The sequence below is a fragment of the Emys orbicularis genome, chromosome 5, assembly GCF_028017835.1.
Source record: "Emys orbicularis isolate rEmyOrb1 chromosome 5, rEmyOrb1.hap1, whole genome shotgun sequence".
Taxonomy (NCBI): domain Eukaryota; kingdom Metazoa; phylum Chordata; order Testudines; family Emydidae; genus Emys; species Emys orbicularis.
The window spans coordinates 95,240,816-95,262,236 of NC_088687.1; the positions used below are offsets into that span (position 1 = coordinate 95,240,816).

Genomic DNA, 21,421 nt, shown 5'->3' on the forward strand with positions numbered 1-21,421 from the left:
GCCCTTACCTCAAACCCATCTTATACAGTTTTCCACAAGGACAAGGTGCAGCTCAGACCCCACCTGGTCTTTCTGCCTATGATGGAATCACATTTCCATCCCAGCCAACACATATTCCTGCCTGGTTTTTATCCAAAGCCTCATACCAGTAGCCATGAGCAGAGGCTGCACTCCTTGGATGTTCGAGCGTTAGCCTTCTATATCGAACGCTCCAAGCCATTCAGGAAATTGAACCAGTTGTTTATAGCGGTGGCTGACTGCATGAAAGACCTACCAGTCTCATCTCAAAGAATATCTTCCTGGATCACATCCTGCATCCGCACGTGCTACGAGCTGGCCGAGACACCAGCCCCGGCACTTACGGCACACTCCACAAGGGCACAGGCCTCATCAGCGGCATTCCTGGCCCAGGTCCCGATCCAAGAAGTCTGCAGGGCAGCAACTTGGTCCTCGGTGCATATGTTCACCTATCATTACGCCATCGTCCAGCATGCCAGAGATGATGCAGCTTTTGGCAGAGCGGTGCTCCAATTTGCGATTCCATAACTCTGACCCCACCGCCTAGGTAAGGCTTGGGAGTCACCTAACTGGAATCAACATGAGCAATCACTTGAAGAAAAAACAGTTACTCACCTTCTTGTAACTGTTGTTCTTCGAGATGTGTTGCTCATATTCATTCCAAACCTATCCTCCTTCTCTGCTGTTGGAGTAACTGTCAAGAAGGAAGTGAGGAGGCTCCGGGTCGGCATGGTTATATATTGAGCGCCATGAAGGTGCCAATCCAGGGGGCTCCATTGCCGACCCGCTGGGTGCTACTAAGGGAAAAACTTTCCTACGACTGTGCATGCGGCACGCACACACCTAATTGGAATGGATGTGGTCAACACATCTCAAAGAACAACAGTTACGAGAAGGTGAGAACCTTTTTTTTTTTTTTTTTACAATTTATTATTGTGCTATATTGCTATGCTGCCTTCTATTCCGGGTGCCCCATGGTCACAGCCGTTGTAGGTGGATGTGAGTTAGGAGCTTTTCTGAAGCTGAGGCTCCCCTGCCTCCTTTAGGCCATGCTGTTTGTTCAGCCCTCCTCCGCCCCCAAAATGATGGCTGCTCTGGCTGGACAGTCAGTTTCTGTCTCCTGCTGAAGTCCTGGTTATTGATTGGTGTTAGGCCCACGCCACAGAGAGCACATGCCCATTTAACTGTTTTCCTTTCCCCATCTCTCATCTGTCCTTACCTGTTAGTTGCTCGATGTCCTCCTCTTCTTCCTTGTCCTCATCCTGCTTCCTGTGCCACTGAAGCTCCTGCTGCTGCTGTCACCAAATCGTCTGCTTGATATGGTGGGGGGTGAAGTCCAAAGCCAAATTCATCTGGCTTTGAATGCCAAAATACAGCCCAAGCAGCCTCTGACTATTTCAGGTTACCAGCGTAGTACTATAGATCACTGTTGAGTTCATGCTGTCTGAGAGCAATTAAAAAATGACACTGACCTGCCAAGAAAGGGGAAACATGGGGCAGAGATGAGGAAACATGGAATTTTTTAAAAACTTGAACTTGCCTGGCTTCTGCTATGCATCCCACAATGCACACTGAGAAAAATCCCAGAATGCACACTATTCAGCAGCAAAGCAAAGGATCATGGGCTACCCTTTGAGAATGCCAAGCTGTTAGTAAGCAGCAAGCTACCGCCCTACATACACACTGATGCACATGAAGAGGGTGCACCATCCCTTGTGCACACTATTAGTTAGGCGTGTGTGTTGTGCATTACCTGATGCATCAAAAAAAGCTGCAGCTTAAACCCAGACAAGCCCTTAGAGGCATTTTCACTATTTTTATTCTAAAATTGAAAATAATCCATGTAGGAGTAGGTGTATAGCATGCAGCTATTCCATTCAATAAACACAATAATACAGGTGACAGGAAAGCCAAATACTTGATATTGCAACTACTATGTTAATTATACTTTCTGAAATTCATGAAAATTCATGTAGGAAGTGTTTAGTTTATTTAGCATAATCAAATTCTTTTCAAGTAGCGGCAGTAGGCCAGTCTTCTGTTCCGATTCTTTCTCTCTTTTAAAAATAGAAATTCTGTATTATTAGATATTCAGATGAAGCACAATAATGGTGGACCATAAAGGTAAAGCTAAGGCTAAGACGATCACAAGCATAATTTTAGAGATGGAAGGATGCAATTCCTCCCCTTACTCCCCACCAAACTTTCAGCCTGGTTTGGAGGGGAAGGAAGAGAGGTGAGGTGAACTCCGCTTCAGAAGTGGAAGTGATATCCGCAACAGTGGGAGCACTTTAAACACTTCTGCCTTCCCTTAGGAGAAATACCAAATAGCTGGTGAATGGAGAGAAGAGTTCCAGAAGGGGAGCCAGAAGGCCAAATAGAGCTTCCTTCTTCCAACATGGTGCCGCCGCACAAGTCTATAAACACATATGCATGCTGGTACCATTCCGAATGAAGGGGGAAGAGTACTGTTAATAGAGAGAGTCATTCCCTTCCCCCATTGGGGAGATAAAGAACCCCTGGTATTGGGAGGGGTGAAGGGGACATAAGTTCCTGGCCCAGGGAAATATGGGAGTGGGGATTTGAAGAGATGTAGGACTTCTGGCATTCGGAGGTGAACTGGTGGTACAGGTTCTGAACCTGGGGGATTATGGAAGAGGGGGCAGTGAGTCCTGGGGTGTGAGGGCTAGTATGGACGAGGGGACATGAGTCCCTGGAATGGGGAGGATGCAAGGGGGAACATACAGCCCCTGGCATGTAAGGAGGACATAAATACTTTGTTGTATATAATTTTGTTTTACATTATTCTAGTATTGTTTAGTGGATGTAAATGTGTGGTATAAATGGTATGTAGTGGGGCACTGATGACATGTTTGGAAAAGGAGAGGTGAAGAGGCTGAACTTGCCTGCTCAGTGAGCTAATTGTCCATCATCACCCCCCACAGTCTTTGAATCTGAATTACATCTCTAGTGTCTATATTCATAGTTCCTGCTGCTGTTTTCCGATACAGTTGATTCCAGATAGCAGAATTTATGCACAACTTCTAGCATGGTGCTAACTATTAAAACTTCTGGTGCCGTCAAAACATCTAGTGTCAAAATCATTGTTGTCTTTAGACTGATGGTTACTCCAGATTCATCACAGGCTAATGCAAAGCTATTGCAAAGTTGCTGGAGCTCCTTGTCACTGTGTGTGAAAAACACTGTATCATCGGCAAAAAGAAGTTCTCTTAACAGCTGAAGTACTGAAACAAGGAGGACAGGTTGTACTTAAACATCTGCACAATGTCTTGCTTGCCTGCTAAAGGGAAGGAGAGGCACCAAAAGACACAAAGGATGCAACATCATAAGTGTTTACAAACAAAGGAGATGAGAAATTGCAACAACTACAGAGGAATCTCTTTTTTGTGTTGCTGGCAAGGCATTTGCATGGATCATTCTCAATAGACTGCAAATTCTTGCTGAACGTGTATATCCAGAGTTAGTGCAGCTTCCATGCCAGTAGATCGACTATCAACATGGTCTTTGCACTAAGGCAATTGCAAGAAAAGTGTCAAGAACAAGGAAAAACCGCTCCGTGGCCTTCATAGATCTTACAAAGGCTTTTGACTTTGTCAGCAGAAAGAGCCAATTCCAATTGCTAGAGAGAATTGGTTACCCTGCAATCCCCCTAAGTCTGATTTGAGCCTTCCATGATGGCATGAAGGCTCCAGTCCAGTATGATGATGATCAACCTGAAGTGATGTCAAACAAGGAAGTGTTTTGACACTAACACTCTTCCATATATTCTTCTCTGTTGCTTTGTCATGCTTTCTCATCTAGCATCCAGGGTGTATATTGTCATAAAGATCAAGTGGAAAACTCTTCAACATTGCATGTCTAAGAGCAAAAGGGAAAATCAAACACCTATGTATAACTAAGGCTGCGAGTCTGTCACGGAAGTCATGGACTCCGTGACTTCTGCAGTGGCCAGTGCAGCTGGCCCGGGGGCCGCCTGAGCAACTCGGGCAGCCCCTGGGCCAGCCACACTGGCCGCTGCTGGGGCAGTCTCAGGCCACTGTGCCTCCCACCCCAGCAGCAGCAGGCGTTTGAGTGCTGGAGGGAGTTCAGGGCTGAGGCAGGGAGTTGGGGCACAGGAGGGGGTGAGGGCTTCAGGCGGCACTTTGGGGGGCTCCCTGGAAGCGGCAACATGTCCCGTGGCTCCTAGGCGGAGGCGTGGCCAGGCAGCTCTGTGCGCTGCCTCCACCTGCCGGCATCACCCCCATAGCTCCCATTGGCCATGGTTCCCTGCCAAAAGGAGGTGTGGAGCTGGCGCTTGGGGCAGAGGCAGCACGCGGAGCCCCGTGGCCGTGCCTCCGCCTAGGAGCCGAGGGACATGTTGCTGCATAGAGCCAGGTAAGGAGTCTGCCAGCCTAGCCAACCCCCTCCCCCTAAGCAGCAGCAGGGGTTCCAGGCTGCACGCTGCCCCCCCCCCCCCCCCCGGAGCACCCAAAATTTAGTCAGGGGTATATAGTACAAGTCATGGATAGGTCAACGACTGAATTTTTGTTTACTGCCCATGACCTGTCCATGACTTTTACTAAAAATACCCATGACTAAAACATAGCCTTACCTATAACACATGTAATAAGGAAGTGATATACAGGAGTTCTGATAGATTTATCTTTATTGTCTGCCCCCAGTCACATGGTCAGGGTCACAAAAGGTCAAATACCTGTCATATTAAAGCAGCCAGTCTTCATTTACTCCAGTGACTACAGTTTATTTATTTTAAATCAAATGTAAATAATACATAATAGCAACTAAAAATAACTACAGACGATTATAGCCAATTAATAAAATACCCAAATAGGTATGTCTTGGCTGAAGGTCAGGGTAAATGAGAAGATTATTCTGCCTCTTTTTGGAAATCTGTTAATGACTCATATCTTTGAACCTCATTGGCTTTCTCATCACAATGCTACTTGTTCTCAAACTAGTTCTTTCTGCAGTGGACTATTTAGACACTATGGGCATGTCCAGGCTAGGAAAAGTATTCATTTATTTATTTTAACCTTGTGTTAGTATTAGTTTTCACGTTGTTAGCAGGTTGAGGGTACCTTAACCAGTCAACAGGTGTGAAAACTACAAACTGCCTTGTTCACACTAGGATTTTACCATGTTAGCTAACATGCTTTTAAAAAAATACCAAAATCTGTTCTCCAAGCCTCTGTCAGCATAGCCCCCTCATGTAGACACAACTTACACTGACAAAAGGAGTTTTTCTGCAAGTGCAGGAACACCACCTTCCCAAAGGACATTAGCTTGCTGACTAAAGTATTCTGTTGGCATGATTGCATCTACACTGGGGGAGGATAGGTGTCAGACTAGAGATGTCAGTCAGGGTGTGTGTGTGTGGTTTTTCTTCCCCCCCCCCCCCCCCCCGCCCCACCACCACTGGCTGACAGCTATGCTAGTATAATTTGTAAGTGTAAACCACGCCCCAGGGAAGACATGGGCTATTTCTACACTATGGCCTGGTCTACACTGAAAAGTTTTTCCAGCATAGCTGGAAACACCCCTGACCAACATAGCTATGCCAAGTTAATGGCCACTGTGGCCGCAGATATGTCAGTGGAAGAATGTTTCTCTTGACCTAGCTAACTTCATTCGGGGAGGAGATGTTCCCATGAGCATCGATGGAAAAACTTTTTCCGTTGCCGCAGGATGCATCTACAGTATAGGATTATGCCAGCATAGCTACGCTGACATAGATATGCCAGTATAGTCTCCAAAGTATAGATATATTCTGAGTTGAATCAGTCATCTGGAGCCTGTATTATTTGCTCCTGAAATTTTTTAGTGTCAGGGTTTGTCTATGCAAATAATTTTTAGCTTTATTTAATTGCCAATTAGCTCAAGGTAATGAATGTGTGTAAAGGCTAGTGTGAACCCTCCCCTGTTGACCGAAACAGGAAACTAAAGTAAAAGTGGCCCAGATATTTCGGTCCTAAGTTCGCCCCCTACCCGTATCTATCACCGGGGGTTTGTATAAAAGACTTAACAAAACAAGGTACAACAAGGTTTTATTTAAGGGGAGAATATGGCAAGGACCCCAAAGGCAAAATAAACAGGGCAAAATAACCAACAAGACAGGCTGTAACAATAGGGAACAGTACTAGTAGACTCACAAGATCACATTACCATCTCTAGCAGCCTTCTGCCTCTTAGTCTGGCACAGCACAGCAGGTCACCGGATCCCCTGGATGGAAGTGGAGACCCGAAGTAGGGATGATCGAGCTTCTTCAGGTAAACTGACGAGTCCTACCCACCCTCTACCCTTTACCTGCGTCGTCATGGGTGTAGTATGCGAATCTCCTAGATGATGTAGTGAGTGCATGCAAGTGAGAAGTCCCCTAATCAGAAGAACCCATGTGGGGTGAATGGCCTACCCTTGATTGTCTGCTCTGCACTCTGCCACTCAGACGGGCAGCCCCGATCTGATCAGAACACCGCCTTATATAGACTTCCAGTTACTGGGCAGATTATATGATTGACAGCTCTCTTATTCCCGCCGAAACCAGGAAAAGGGCGCCAAACTAGGGTGGGGAAGGAGCAAGAAGGCTCACAAAGATGGACGCCTAGTTGTCCTTAAGAGGATCCAATATGGCCACCAGATTATTTTGCCTCTACACCCCAAGCATTTGTTCCAGGTTATGAATATTTGTTGTTTACCCTAGGCTGAGCTCTAGAATAAATGTTTATAGCCAGGGACAAATGTTTGGGGAGCATCCATGATAAACATGTTCATTGCCTGGAGTTAATTTCCAGCATCTTAAAGTGCCACCGCCAAGATGTTTTGACTCCAAATTCGATTGAAAATATGTTTGTATTTATAGATTTCAGGGCCTGAAGGGACCATTGTGATCATCTAACACATGCCACAGAACTTGTGGTAATTCCTAGAGCATATTTTTTAGAAAAACATCACATCTTCATGTCAAATTGTCAGTGATGGAGAATTCACAAAAACCCTTGGTAAATTGGTTTAGAGTATTAACTATAGGGGTTGCCAACCCTCCCGGATTGGCCGGGAGTCTCCTGGATCTCCCAGTGGCTACTGAAACCAATCCGGGAGATTTTAATAGGCTGCTAAAAGTCCGGTCAGTGGTGCAGTGGGACTAAGGCAGGCTCCCTACCTGCCCTGGCTCCGCATGGCTCCCGGAAGCGACAGGCACGTCCCTGTGGCTCCTAGGCGCAGGGGCAGCCAGGGGGTCACTGCGTGCTGCCCCCGCCCCAAGTGCCGACTCTGCAGCTTCCATTGGCTGGGAACCATGGCCGATGGGAGCTACGGGGGCAGTGCCTGCATGCAGGGGCAGCGCACAGAGCCGCCTTGGCCGCTCCTAAGCCTAGGAGCCAGACATGCCGGTTGCTTTAGGGAGCCGCCTGAGGTAAGCGCCACCCGGTCAGAGCCCGCAAATCCCTCACCCCCTCCAGCACCCCAACCCCCTGAGCCCCCTCCCACACCCAAACTCCCTCCCAGAGCCTGCACCCCGAACCCCCTCCTGCACTCCAATCCCTTGCCCCAGGCTCAGCCCGGAGCCCCCTCCGAACCCATCAGTCCCACCTCATAGCCCAGAGCCTGCATCCCCTCCCGCACCCCAACCCCCCCCTCCCCCAGCCCGGTGGAAATGAATGAGGGTAGGGGAGAGTGAGCGACGGAGGGAAGGGGGATGGAGTGGGCGGGGCAGGGGTGGGGTAGGGGCGGGCAAGGGTTTTTGGGTTTCTGTGATTAGATGGTTGGCAACCCTACCTAACTAGTAGATCATGGCCCACACAATAATGTGGGACTAAGGAATTTGTGTCTGTTTTTTTTCTTGGCTTGGCCTCATGGGAAGAGCCTTAAAATTGTATTTTTGATAACATGAGTTTGGGTAATCTTGAAGATCATAAATCAAACACAATAGTGTCATACTCAGAAGTATTTTAAATGGGTACTTTTGTTCTAGTTTCTGAACATTTTTTCTTTTAATATTTTAATATTTATTTCATCATTTTACCATGAATATATTTGCTCAACCCAGTATATTTTATAATGATTGATAGTCATGAGGTACTGATACAAACTTGTAACTTTTGTTTGATATTAATATTGCATTTTTCCTCTACAAGGCTATCTCATATGTAAGTGTACTTATAACCGGTATCTTAATTTTATTGTACATCAATTTCTCTCTCTTTTACAGTAGGAAAAGTGAGGGGCAAAAAAATAGATGGGGATTGGATTGAGCCTCCACTTTCACGAAGGCCTTATTGTTTCCCCTCTTATGACTTCCTTTCTCCTTATATCTGTCTCCCATGATCATGAATATGCTGTGTCTAGGAGGGTTGGATGGGATTTTCATAGAAGTCCGTTTGTCACTCATCACCAGCTATCCAGGTGGAGCAGCATGATGATCTTTTTAAGCCCCTGCTGAGGAATGAGACCTAGACATCTTCTGGAATTCAGAAATTCCAGGTTTTGTGATTAACAGCATATAGTGTGACAACTAAGCCACTAAACTAGCTTGTTCATCTCTGATCTTTTCTGTGTTCAATTCACATCTTCAAAAATTTTTCCAGCTGGACAATGTAGCTGGAATTGAGACTGATCTATGCCTCTTTACATTTTCATAAAGTAGGTTGATTCCTGCTTTTTACACCGATGTTATATCACATTTGCTTGTTTTGCTTGTTGCAGTGCTTTGCTTATAGCTAATTGCATGGTTCGTACTTTCTGATGATTTTTATTCTGTTTCTAGGAAAAGCTCTTGTCAAGATCTCTTCAAAGAGGTGAAGATCTTCAATTTGATCAGGTAGGAAACACTTTCATTTAAGATACTGCATTGTCTGTTTTTGTTTTTTCAGGCTTTATGGAATTAAGATGTTCTGTGCAAGCAGAGGCTAGCAGTTCTACTGTTCAGATGATTAACTTAGAATGTTACTGTACTGGTTTATGTTAAATAATTACCAGAGATAATAAGTCCCGATTTTTGTTACCTACTCTAAGGGCTGGTCTACACTAACCCCCCCACTTCGGACTAAGGTACGCAAATTCAGCTACGTTAATAACGTAGCTGAATTCGAAGTACCTTAGTCCGAAGTTACCGCGGTCCAGACGCGGCAGGAAGGCTCCCCCGTCGATGCTGCGTACTCCGCTCGCCGAGCTGGAGTACCAGCGTCGAAGGCGAGCACTTCCGGGATTGATCCGGGGCACTTCCGGGATCGATCCGGGATCGATTTATCGCGTCTTAACCAGACGCGATAAATCGAACTCAGAAAATCGATTGCTTACATCCGGACCCGGATGTAAGTGAAGACGTACCCTAAAAAGTGATATAATATACTCATAGATAAATAATTTAAAGGTGACAAATCCAAAATAGGATGTAGAAATGAGACCAGGAGCTGAAAGATAATAATTATATGTTTCTGGCTTTGTCACAGAGTTCATGTAACCTTGGGCAAGTCATTTTAATGTTTCTGTCTAAATTTCCCCATCTCTAAAATAATGATAATTTCAGTGATTTTTTGTAAGGCTTAATTACTATAAGGTACTTTTAGATCCTTGAGTGGAAGGCATAATAGTCATATGATGGATCCTCTAATCTGTTTAATTTTAGGATTTTCTATAGTGCTCCTTACTGTATTCTCTAATACCCCATTGTGTTTCATTCATTTAAAGGGAACTACTCACAGGGCATGGCTACACTTGCAGATGTAGAGCGCTGTGAGTTAAACCCACCTTTGAAGAGCGCAGTAGGGAAAGTGCTGCAGTCTGTCCACACTGACAGTCTGCCGCTGCTGAGGGTGACCTGGGAAGCAAGGGAGGGTCTTCTACTGCAATGCGGCTTCCGCCCTGGCCCATATGCAGCTTGCCTGTGTACAGCAATGGTCCCCCCGCCCCTCATGGCACAGTGGCGCGGACAAGTTAGCCCGACTGGGACAAGGACCACAGTGGCTCTCCCGAGAAACGTGCGCAAGCGTATTGCCCAAGTTCTGGATGAGACCTTTGAAGAGATCCCTGAGGCCGATTACCACGATGTGAGAGAGCACATCAACACACTATTCCGCATCTAGGCGTGCATGCAGCCCTAACCCTCCTTGCCCCAAGACCCCGCACCGAATAACTTTCTTCCCAAAATAAAAGCCGCTTACCGGAAACCTCCTCTGGTGTTTGTCCTTCCCCAAGCACTGGCTGCCGCGACTGGCTACCTTCCTCCTGGCTTGAGAACAGCTCCTGGCTGCATGCATCTAGGGATTCTGGGGTGTCTTCCTCTGCCTCAGCACCCTCGCTCCCGCTTTGCTCCTCCTCCTGCCTTGTTAGACTGGGCTCTGAAGTGTCCATGGTGGTCCCCGGAGTGGAGGTGGGGTCGCCCCCAAGTAACGCGTCCATCTCTTTGTAGAAATGGCAGGTCGTGGGGGCAGCACCGGAGCGGTGGTTTGCCTTGCGGGCTTTGAGGTCTGCATTCCTCAGCTCCTTCACTTTAATCCTGCACTGCTGTGTGTCCCGGTCATGGCCCCTTTCCATCATGTCCCTTGATATCTGCCCGAAGGTATCGTAATTCCTACGGCTGAAGTGCAGCTGGGACTGGACAGCTTCCTCCCCCCAAACACTGATGAGGCCCAGCAACTCGCCATTGCTCCATACTGGGGCTCGCCTGGCACGTGGAGGCATGCTCACCTGGAAAGATTTGCTGATAGCCTGGCTGAGCAAACAGGAAGGGGATTTTCAAAATTCCCAGAGAATTTAAAGGGCAGGTCTGATGGTTGGTCACCTGAGGGCAGGGCAGTAGAGTTCAAAGTGATGACCAGAGTGGCTAGCACAGGCATTGTGGGACACTTCTGGAGGCTGATCAGAGTGTACTATAGGCCCAGGGCGTTCTTACTGGCGCCGTGGCGCTCCAGTGGGGGCGCCGCAAACGTTATTCCACTCGCCGAGATGGAGTACCAGCAGCGCTGTAGCTGTGGAGTCAGAGCGCTCTATGGGCCTTGCCAGTGTGGACGGGGAGTGAACTAGTGCGCACGGGGCTTCTTTATTGCGCTGTAACTCGCAAATGTAGCCAAGCCCACAGTGTGTAAAGTTAAGGGTATGTGCAAGTCTCTGCAGGATCAAGGCCTTAGTGCTTATCTATATAATAAGATTCCAGGATTGTCATTCCGTTTGTGTGTCACTCTGAAGCCTAGAATGTCTGAGTAAGTGTGAAGTGATGAAAACAGCTACAAGTGTGGTTGAGAACTCTGATTATTTAGAATATCACTAGATTCAATTATCACTGGGATACAGTCCAGTTTTTAAGTTCTCAGCCATTTTAACTTTACAAATTACACTCATGTGGTGTACAGCTACAGTAAGACATATATCTGTACCATGCCAAAAGCCCTGAACCACTGTGTATTTGGAGGTAACTCAATAAGTTAGCACACTTACTCTGCTATTAATTTGCATGCTACACTTTCATTGGTTGTATACAGACGACTGCATGGATGGTGGATTACTTGGCCAAACTGCTACACTCATTCCACAGCATGGGCTTTTATCTACTAGTTATTGTTTCTAGTTCTGTCATCACATGGGTTTCAATCCTGCAGAGCCCTGCTGGTTTATTGCCCGTCCCTAAGTACATAACTCCTAACTTTATTATTGAATAATATATTGTTGTATGCAGCTCACTATTTGTTTATGTCCAGATCATTTTGGTAGATTGTTCCTGTGCATGTTTCCTCTGGTTTGCGTGTTTAGCATTGTGACAGAAGGCCTAGGGACCCTGCCCAAACTATATAGTTCATGTCGGGGGGGATCCAACCCAAAACAATCCCCACCCTCAGCCTGCTTGAGGGATTTATCAAGTGACCCGACTGAAACCGGCCAGCCAAGGTGGCCTGTGAAAAGCAGTGTTTGAGCTAGGTTGATAAGCCTTTGAAAGGTGGTCATTAATCATTAAAGGGTTTTATTTTCTCGAGGACTATTGCCTAGAAGGTGGAAAATTATACTATTTTATGAATAGTTTTTGAATCTCTTTGATTTCAGAAAACTAGGATATAATATTAACTTGACAGGGGACACAGAAAAAGTGTTGGTATTAAGACTTCACTGAAGTACTGACAAGTGGACTAGAATAGTTTGAGAAAGGGGATTGCTTTCAGGGGATGTAAGCCAATCACTTTTCTTTTTTTTCCCTTCGGTAACTAAGATGAAAGTACCTGGTCTATTTTCACTTGAGATATGTTAAGCAAACCATTTCTGTTGTTTTAATTCCATTTCCTATTTTTAATCTTGTTTTTATTGAGATTACTTTTGTTTAGGTAGTTTTATGCAGATGACCTCAAATAAGAAAACTCCATGAGGTGAGGTGCAGACAATCCTATCTCAGTGAATTGTGTTACTGTGAAGCTGCAGTAGGCAAACCCAAGGAGGAAGCTGAAAGACTAAGAAGGAGACAATAGTTAATGATGGGTGTTCAGACATATTTGATCATAATTGAATTTACAGCCTTGCTACTCAATATATGGCATGTGGTTGTGTTTTTTGTGTCCCCATTTCTGATTCTGTTATACTCATTTGATGTAATGTCCAGAGATGGATAGAACATGTTGTTTAGAAGTGAGGAAATGTTTCTGAAAGCCAATATGCAGAGGGAGCTGTTGTGCAACCTAGGTGGTTTTCGGCATTGCAGCAGCTCCTGCAGCAGCATTGTTAACAGAGCTTTGGCCCTGTTGCAGCGGAAGAGGAGAATGTAAGGAGAGACCCAAGGGGAAGCTGAATAGACAGCCCAGGTGGAGAGAGAAGGGAGACTCTGAGTTGGAGTGAGAGGGTAGGAGAACCATGGAGGCTGCCTTTCTAAACCTTTTCAGGTCAGAACAGCACTATGTTGGAGTGAGAAGCTGAACTTAGCATAAGGAAAGAGCATCACAGCTGGAGTTAGTCCCTCAACTGAAAACTAAATACCACTGATTTGCAACTTTTTCTAATGAAAGTATTAATAAAGTTTGCTGAACCCTAGAATAAACCACTTTATAATTGTTCTCCACTTACATTTCTTACTGTTAATGATTGGTCTCCTCCTATTAAGCCATATGGAAGATCTACAAGATACAAATGAATGTGTTTGTAGGGAGAAATCAGAATAGAGCAGAAGAGCTTATAAACTCCTAGATCCTTGAAATACAGAGTAATAAACCAAAAACTATTTAATTACACTCTGTATTACTAATTTCATATTTTGATTATTTTCTTTGTGTCTAATTTTGACTTAGTCTTTGGGAAACAAGGAATTTGTTATAGCAAGATCTGTATTTTAAAGGTGTTGAAAACATACTGAAGCAGAAGGTCAGGGTAGAATGACATGGATGAGTTTGTGGGAATAGGAACTGTGGATCTTTGCAGAATTTTTAGACGAAATACACTGTTTTAGTGTCAAGTATCAGGGGGTAGCCGTGTTAGTCTGTATCTACAAAAACAACAAGGAGTCTGGTGGCACCTTAAAGACCAACAGATTTATTTGGGCATAAGCTTTCGTGGGTAAAAACCTCACTTCTTCGGATGCATCCAAAGAAGTGAGGTTTTTACCCACGAAAGCTTATGCCCAAATAAATCTGTTGGTCTTTAAGGTGCCACCAGATTGTTTTAGTGGGAGGTCAAAAATTGTTTCTATCACTTCACTTTGTGTTTATATATTAAATTCTTACAAAAATAAATGCTGCAGTGGTGCACAGAATTGCAGTAAATAAGATTCTGGGCTCAGTAAAGTAGTACAAATGCTGAATTCAAATTTTGAGGTGAGAGTGGGGGGAATAGACAAACTCCTTAGGACTGACCATATCCTGGTCAGAGGAGGCCATAGAGATTGCTTTCCTGTGTATTGCTCTCAGTGAGGCAGGAGCAGGAGTCAAACTGGAGAAGTGGAGCCACAGAGATCAGAAAAACTCCTGGATGGGGATTAGTCGTCATTCTGCCTCTTAGAGCAAGTGAGTAGGATGAGCAAATTAGCTGAAAAATGGGACTATAATTTGCTTTTATTGTAAGCATAACCAGACCTAAGAGAGCCACATAAGACTGTAATTTTACTGTGGAAAAGAAATAATGCTTTAGTCTTCAAATAGGAAGACTATTCTCTTAAATCTCATTGAGGTTTTTTTCCTATTTTGGAAAGAGAGATTCCAAAGTTAGCTAAAAGATGCAAAGTCCAAAGAAAAAGAAGCAAATCTTTACTCTGAAGCATTTCTAAAATGTGAAAAATTTGAATATTAAAGTATTTAAATATTCCTGTTATTTAAAGCATGTTATAAATAAGCTATCTGAAGAGGTGTTACATTACCAACTACTTTTTATAGTTGATTCATTGTTCTTATTTATCCCCTGCACACTTTAAAACATTTTTATTTTATTTTAAGAAATATTGTTTCCTCCTTTCAGAGTAGCAGCCGTGTTAGTCTGTATCCGCAAAAATAACAGGAGTACTTGTGGCACCTTAGAGACTAACAAATTTGTCTAACAAATTCTGCTAGGGATATAGAGTGTGTCCTGGTTCTATAACTGGGCACACCTTCCAGCATTCTCATGTGCTATGAAGGTATTCTGGCTACCTGGGGCAGAGAACGAAATGCTCCTGAAGCCCTCTTCCTCCTCCTTTGTGTGCTAGTGAGAATGACTCAATCCTGAAGAGCCCTTAGAACAGGAGTGGGCAAACTACGGCCCGTGAGCCGTTTTAAGCCAGCCCGCGAGCCACACCACACGGCTTGGCCCCGCTCCGGTGCTCCAACCACGGGGCTGGGTTGGGGGCCGCACCATGTGTCTCAGTCCCGCTCCAGCCGGGGCTTGTTGCTAATGCAGCTTGAAATTAACGTAGTTTTGTTTACTTTCCTTTTTTGTTTATCATAGGAATCTTATTTAATCCTGAACTTTTGGTGTTTTTCTAACACTAGCACTAGCAAGATTTTATTTGGGGCCTTTTCCACTGACCACTGTTATCCACAGTCCTTTTAAGGCAGGGGTGGGCAAACTTTTTGACCCGAGGGCCACATCGGGGAATAGAAATTGTATGGTGGGCCATGAATGCTCACAAAATTGGGGTTGGGTGGGGCTGGGGATGAGGAGTTTGGGGTGTAGGAGGGTGCTCCGGCTGGGATCGAGGGGTTTGGAGAGCAGGAGGGGGATCAGGGCAGGGGGTTGGGGTGTGGGGAGAGGCTCTGGGGTGCAGGCTCCAAGCAGCGCTTACCTCAAGCAGCTCCCAGAAGCAGTGGAATGTCCCTTCTCCGGCACCTATGCAGAGGCACAGCCAGGAGGCTCTGCTGCCCCAGCCGCAGGCACTGCCCCTGTAGCTCCCATTGGAGCGTGTGGGAACCAGAGTGGGGCCATGTTGTGGCTTCCAGGAGCCACGTGGTGCAGTCCCGACCCAGTGCCCTGGCCGGAGCGTGGCCAAGCTGCGTGGTACAGTCCCCGACCCAGTGCCCTGGCCAGAGTGGGCTGAGCTACGTGGTGCGGCCTCGACCCTGCGCCCCTGCTGGCATGTTGGAGCAGGGCCGAGCCACGTGGTATGGCCCCCGACCCAGCGCCCTGGCCGGAGCGGGGCCGAGCCATGTGGTGCGGTCCCTGACCCAGTGCCCCGGCTGGAGCGGGACTGAGACACATGGTGCGGCCCCCAACCCAGCCCCGTGGTTGGAGCACCGGAGCGGGGCCAAGCCGTGTGGTGTGGCTCGCGGGCTGGCTTAAAACGGCTCACGGGCCGTAGTTTGCCCACTCCTGTTCTAAGGGCTCTTCAGGATTGAGTCATTCTCACTAGCACACAAAGGAGGAGGAAGAGGGCTTCAGGAGCATTTCGTTCTCTGCCCCAGGTAGCCAGAATACCTTCATAGCACATGAGAATGCTGGAAGGTGTGCCCAGTTATAGAACCAGGACACACTCTATATCCCTAGCAGAATGTGATTTGAAAGGCGTATAAGCCTCCTGCTGACTACATCATATGCTGACATCAGCAATGTGTGCTAGCCTACAGTGCATCTGAGTGCACTTTACTGTTGGTAAGAGAAAGAAAAACGTGTGTTCTGCAGTGAGGAATGCTGTCCTGTGCTAGCAGGATTCTCAGTCTAGAGTACACTTTCCATCTTCTCCTCACTGTGCTTGCTGCCTTCATCATGGGCCTGATTTAGTCCTAAAGTTGAATCAGTTTCCTCTACAAATATTGATATAATGTACAATCTTAAATTTGGGACCCAAACAACTTGATAATGTGGTCTTAAATAAAATGAATATTTCTTCTGCCCCATCATAAAACTATATAGAGAAAGGCAATCCCTCTCCCCATAACAAAATAAAAAGAAAAAACAAAACAAAAACAGAACAACAAAATATGCAACCAAAAATAAATACAAAAAACCTGCTTTGTGAAAGGCCTGGGATTATTGTACAAAGTTTTAGGGTAGAACTATATAATTATAAAATAAACAAGCAAACAAGAATAGAAAAAATATCTTGCTAGTTTGAAAATGGGATCTCCTTGCAGTAAATATTTTACTATATTTTTTTAAGAACATGATTAACCAGGAAAAGGATATATTTGCTGTCTAAAAAAGCATATTTGCATTTGAACTGTTGGGATGTTATGTTGGGGAAAAATGGTTTGTATTTTATTGTATGTTTTAAAAAAGATGATAAAAATAATTACACTAAAGTTTTGCATAAGAAAATCATACAATTCAGAAAATTTAACCTCAGAAAACTATGAGCATACAGCTGAGATGAGACAAAACATGTTAAAATATTTCATGTTCTTTCATTAAAAAAAGTTGTTGAAAAAATGTTTTCAACGACATTGCCTAATGGATAGGACACTGAGTTTGGAGTAAGGAGACCTGGATTCTGTTCCCAGCTCTGCCACTGCCCTGCTATGTAACCTGCACCAAGGTACTTGGCTTCTCTATGCCTCTGTTTCCTTTCTCTCCCTTTGTCTATCTTGTCTTTAACTGTAAACTCTTTAGAGCAGCGACTCTCTCTCTTTGTGGGTTTGTACAGCACTTAGCACAATGAGACCCCAATTTGGTTGGCTTCTAGTTGCTTCTGTAATATAAATAATGATAATACTGAAGAGCTTAGCCACATCTAAATTGCACCAGTCCAAAAGCCGCAGGCCCCAAAATTGTCTATAAATGTATTACTGCAGTGTAATAATGTTCTTTCATGTTAACAGATGTGTTGTCAGATTATAACATTTTCAGTATTGCTTTGTTTGGAGTGGCCTTTCTATACCATTAAAATCTTAAGGATGCAAAAGTGACTGGGAGGGAAATAAAAGAAGCAATTCATTCTAACACAAAAATGACTTTTCACCAAGAGAATGAAGTGTTTTAGAATACTGTGGAAGGTAGATATTTGTTGTATTGCCATTTTAGTGCTAACACTTCTTAATCTGGAATATGTGAAAATAGCATGTAGCTTCAGTAGAAAGGTGTTCATTTTACCACTTAGTGTACAACTCTGGAATTTTAATCCAGTTAGTACAGTAGAACCTCCGAGTTAGACACCTCGGGAATGGAGGCTGTAGGCTGGCAGCCCCAGCGTCTTGCTATAAGTGGCTGCCTGGGGTTAGGGGGTTGGGACAGGCAGTCCAGATTGCCTACATTTAAGATGCAGTGCAGGCACAGTACAGTATTTCCTTTTTGGGGGGGGCGGGGGGGGGTGTCCGCTGCTGCCAGATTGGTTACTTCCAGTTTCACTTGGTGTTCAGTTGACTGGTCAATCCATAACTCTGGAGTTTGTATCTTTGAGGTTCTATTGTAGTGATAGTATATAAACCATCTTATGGGGAAACAACAACTAAATAACCAGAGTAGATAAGGTTGAAAAGATAATACTTTTTGAAAACATTTTTCCTTCCATCAAGAGAAGCATCAGTACACGGGGTAAGCAGGCAAGGGAGAGATGGATGGATTGGGAAAGAGCACTAAAGTGACTAAGTGATTGTGCAGGCTAATTGCTCTTTTGGCCATTTTCATTGAAACCACCCAGTGATATTAGTTACGTAATGGCTGTGTGCTTGGTACTGTACAGTTTATTTATTTTGTAGCTTTTATGTGGTGCTTATCTCTTCAAAACACCAATGAATTTAGCTGCACAACAGTTATTTCTATTTTAAAGATTAGGAGAATGAGGCACAGAGAGGCACAGCAAGTCTTAACAGAATTGGTAGTAGAACCCAGATCTCCAGACTTCATGTGCTGTCAGATGCCCCCATCTTACCCGATGTCAGTTTGGCTTTACTCTCATTGGGAATAATAGGAACTGGCAGCTTATTTGAAAGAGTTCCTTTGCTAAAGACAGCTGTGTCTTCAGTTCTTCTGAGAGCAATGAGAAATGGCAATCATTTTGAAAGAGGGGAAATAGAACATTATTCATCAGCCCCTGCTGAAGGAGAAACTTTCAGTTATGAAGAATAAAGGGAAAAATTGAACTCTAGTCCTAAAAGAAATTCCTCAAATGTAACCTACATGCAAGATTTCACTGAACTTTAATTATATGGGAAGTGTGAAGAGTCAGTGTTTTGTTACTGAGATAATTTGGGACAAGAGGTTTAATACAGGGTGTTAAGCTTCTTAAAGGACTGATTTTTAACTAACTTTAACTCATGAACTAATTAATTATTTTATTTATAAATTCTGAGAAAATTTAGTTTTTGGCTAAAGTGTAAATGGCTGTAATTTTCGTGAAGATAATGCTATATTCTTAGAACAATCACTGTGTGGATGATCCACCACTCACTATGAACGGCCAGATTAAAGTTGGCCAGGCAATGTTTAGGGCACCTTTTCTAGCCCCTTCCCTTACTAGGATGAGCAGTTTACCTGACCATACTTGCTGCCCAGGATTCAAGGCTGAGCTACTAGAGTCACAGGTCATCTGCGTGCAGGTTTTTGTCTGTGACTCCCAGTGGGTCGTCTACACCTCTCACTTCACCACTCGCCCATCATCGCAGGACTTTCTGTGTCTGTTGTCCAGGATTGGTAACTCACATAACGAAGTGGCTGAAATGCTGCTTTAAGTACAAAACTCAACTCAGACTTATCTATGGAACCACAAGAGGCACATGCATAATAAATAAAAGTGGAAATAATTTTTGTTAGGAAAATCAAGGTATTTGATGAATTGGGATTTTTAATTTTTTTTAGAATTAATTATCTAGAAAGGCCTACAATAATATAAGAAAGTTAACAGAATAAGCCAGATTTATGTATTTTAACAAGATCAAGGGAAATTCTTATGGCTTTTATGAATCAGAGTAAATCTCAAATCATTTGGAAGCAGGCATAGATTATTCTGCTTTCCATTAGTGTAGAAGTGTTAAACTAATTTTCTACACTGTACAGTAAATGTCATGTATTAACCATCTTTTAGCTAAAATATCTCTATTATAGAAAATAATATACATCTAATAGAGCTCACTGAGTCTCTCTGCAAACCAATAATCACACTCAGTCTATTCAGTACTAACAACTGTGACAGATCCAGACCAGTGGGGTACAGGAGTCTGGTAGAGGGCAAATATACTGGTCACTGGATGAGTAGTTTTCTGTTCCCCGAGTGACCAGAGCAGGGGCTGCACTAGAGTAATCAGGGACCTGCTAGAACCAGTTAAGGTAGGCAGGCTAATTAGGACACCTGGAGCCAATTAAGAAGAAGCTGCTAGACTCAATTAAGGCAGGCTAATCAGGGCACCTGGGTTTTTAAAAGGAGCTCACTTCAGTTTGTGGTGCGAGTGTGAGGAGCTGGGAGCAAGAGCCGCAAGGAGCTGAGAGTGAGAGGGTGTGCTGCTGGAGGACTGAGGAGCACAAGCGTTATCAGACACCAGGAGGAAGGTCCTGTGGTGAGAATAAGGAAGATGTTTGGAGGAGGCCATGGGGAAGTAGCCCAGGGAGTTGTAGCTGTCATGCAGCTGTTACAGGAGGCACTATAGACAGCTGCAGTTCACAGGGCCCTGGGCTGGAACCCGGAGTAGAGGGCGGGCCCGGGTTCCCCCCAAACCTCCCAATTGACCTGGATTGTGGGTTCTTCCAGAGGGGAAGGTCTCTGGGCTGTTCCCCAACCCACATGGTGAATCTCTGAGGCAAGAAAATCCGCCAATAAGCGCAGGACCCACCAAGATAGAGGAGGAACTTTGTCACACAACACAACTATTTAATGATAATGGTACAGGCTTATATAATGTCATCAAAGAAGAAAATCCTCATCTTTAAATAATGTGCTAGGCTTCTTTCATAGTGATCATCAATAACTAGATAAGGAGCTTTTAAAGATGCCTAATTTAGCTTTATTGTTAAAATTACATGTAAAAAGCTTCTGCTACCATTGGTAAGTGGAATAGAAACCTGTACCTTACTCTCACTGCAGGAGGATAGTACAACTAGAGGCAGCGGAATGAAGGTAATAAGTTCATCAGCAGGCAGAGGTAATGATATCAGAATGTCATTATTATGTATTGCAGGATGTCAGATGCAAGAGATGTTGAATTTGAAACAAGAACAACTATAATTTAAAGTAGCTAACATGAATTCCCTTTTCCTCCTTTTATAATGAAGATTAAATTTTAGGTATTATTTTGAGAAAACAAAACAAATATTAAGTACTTCATGTTTGTTCATATGTCTATCTTAGTACTTTATATAGTGCGTGCCACATGGTATCTAAGTGCTGCATGTGTAAATTAGAGTTACAGTGCCAAAGCTATACTGGACTTCCAGGAGTTTTCTGTTCTTTCTTCATGCATTTTACTATACAAATGACAGTCTATTTATGCTCGAACCCAGAACATAAGATCACAGTGACTTTTTCTGAGGGTACTTTCTCTCTTTTTCTTCCCTTGTTGTTTTCACCCTATTCCAGTTATGGTGGGGAAAGCTTTATCAAAAAGGTGGTTTTCACAGTATGTTCTAAAGACAATCAAATTTTAGATTAGTTTAATGTCCCCTGGTAGCTCATTCCATATCCAAGCCCCCTTTACTGATAATACTTTATTTCTGGCTCTTATCCTGGATGTTATCAACAGCATTTCCCCAGCAGTATGTAGCTGTCTTGCGGGCTAAAGATGCAGAAGTAGTGCTTGATGATGTTGGGTCGTGACCCATTGGTGGATTTGACAAAAACCTTAAATTGGCAATAGAAGCAGATTAGGACCTGTGGACAGCGTAGGGATGTTGTTGTCTTGATAACTGTTCCATTAAGGATATGCCCTGCACAAACTAAAGCCTCTCCCTGGCTTCTGCCTTCAGCCTAGGTGCAGTGAATTATAATAATCAGATGTATATCTCTTAGAAGCATATATTCTAATGAAATTATCAGAAGCGCCCCAGTTATGATGATATAGTGGTATTTTTGGTAACGCATCAAACTCTCCG

General features: G+C 44.3%; 1 protein-coding gene across 1 annotated transcript in view; it reads left to right on the forward strand.

The window, feature by feature from the left end:
- FRYL (FRY like transcription coactivator) overlaps window positions 1-21,421 on the forward strand; it is a 336,418-nt gene that overhangs the window by 95,332 nt on the left and 219,665 nt on the right. Inside the window, exon 3 of the mRNA XM_065404953.1 lies at window positions 8,799-8,852. Within this exon, the coding sequence (XP_065261025.1) occupies window positions 8,799-8,852 (54 nt within the window). The remainder of the gene's footprint in view (window positions 1-8,798; window positions 8,853-21,421) is intronic.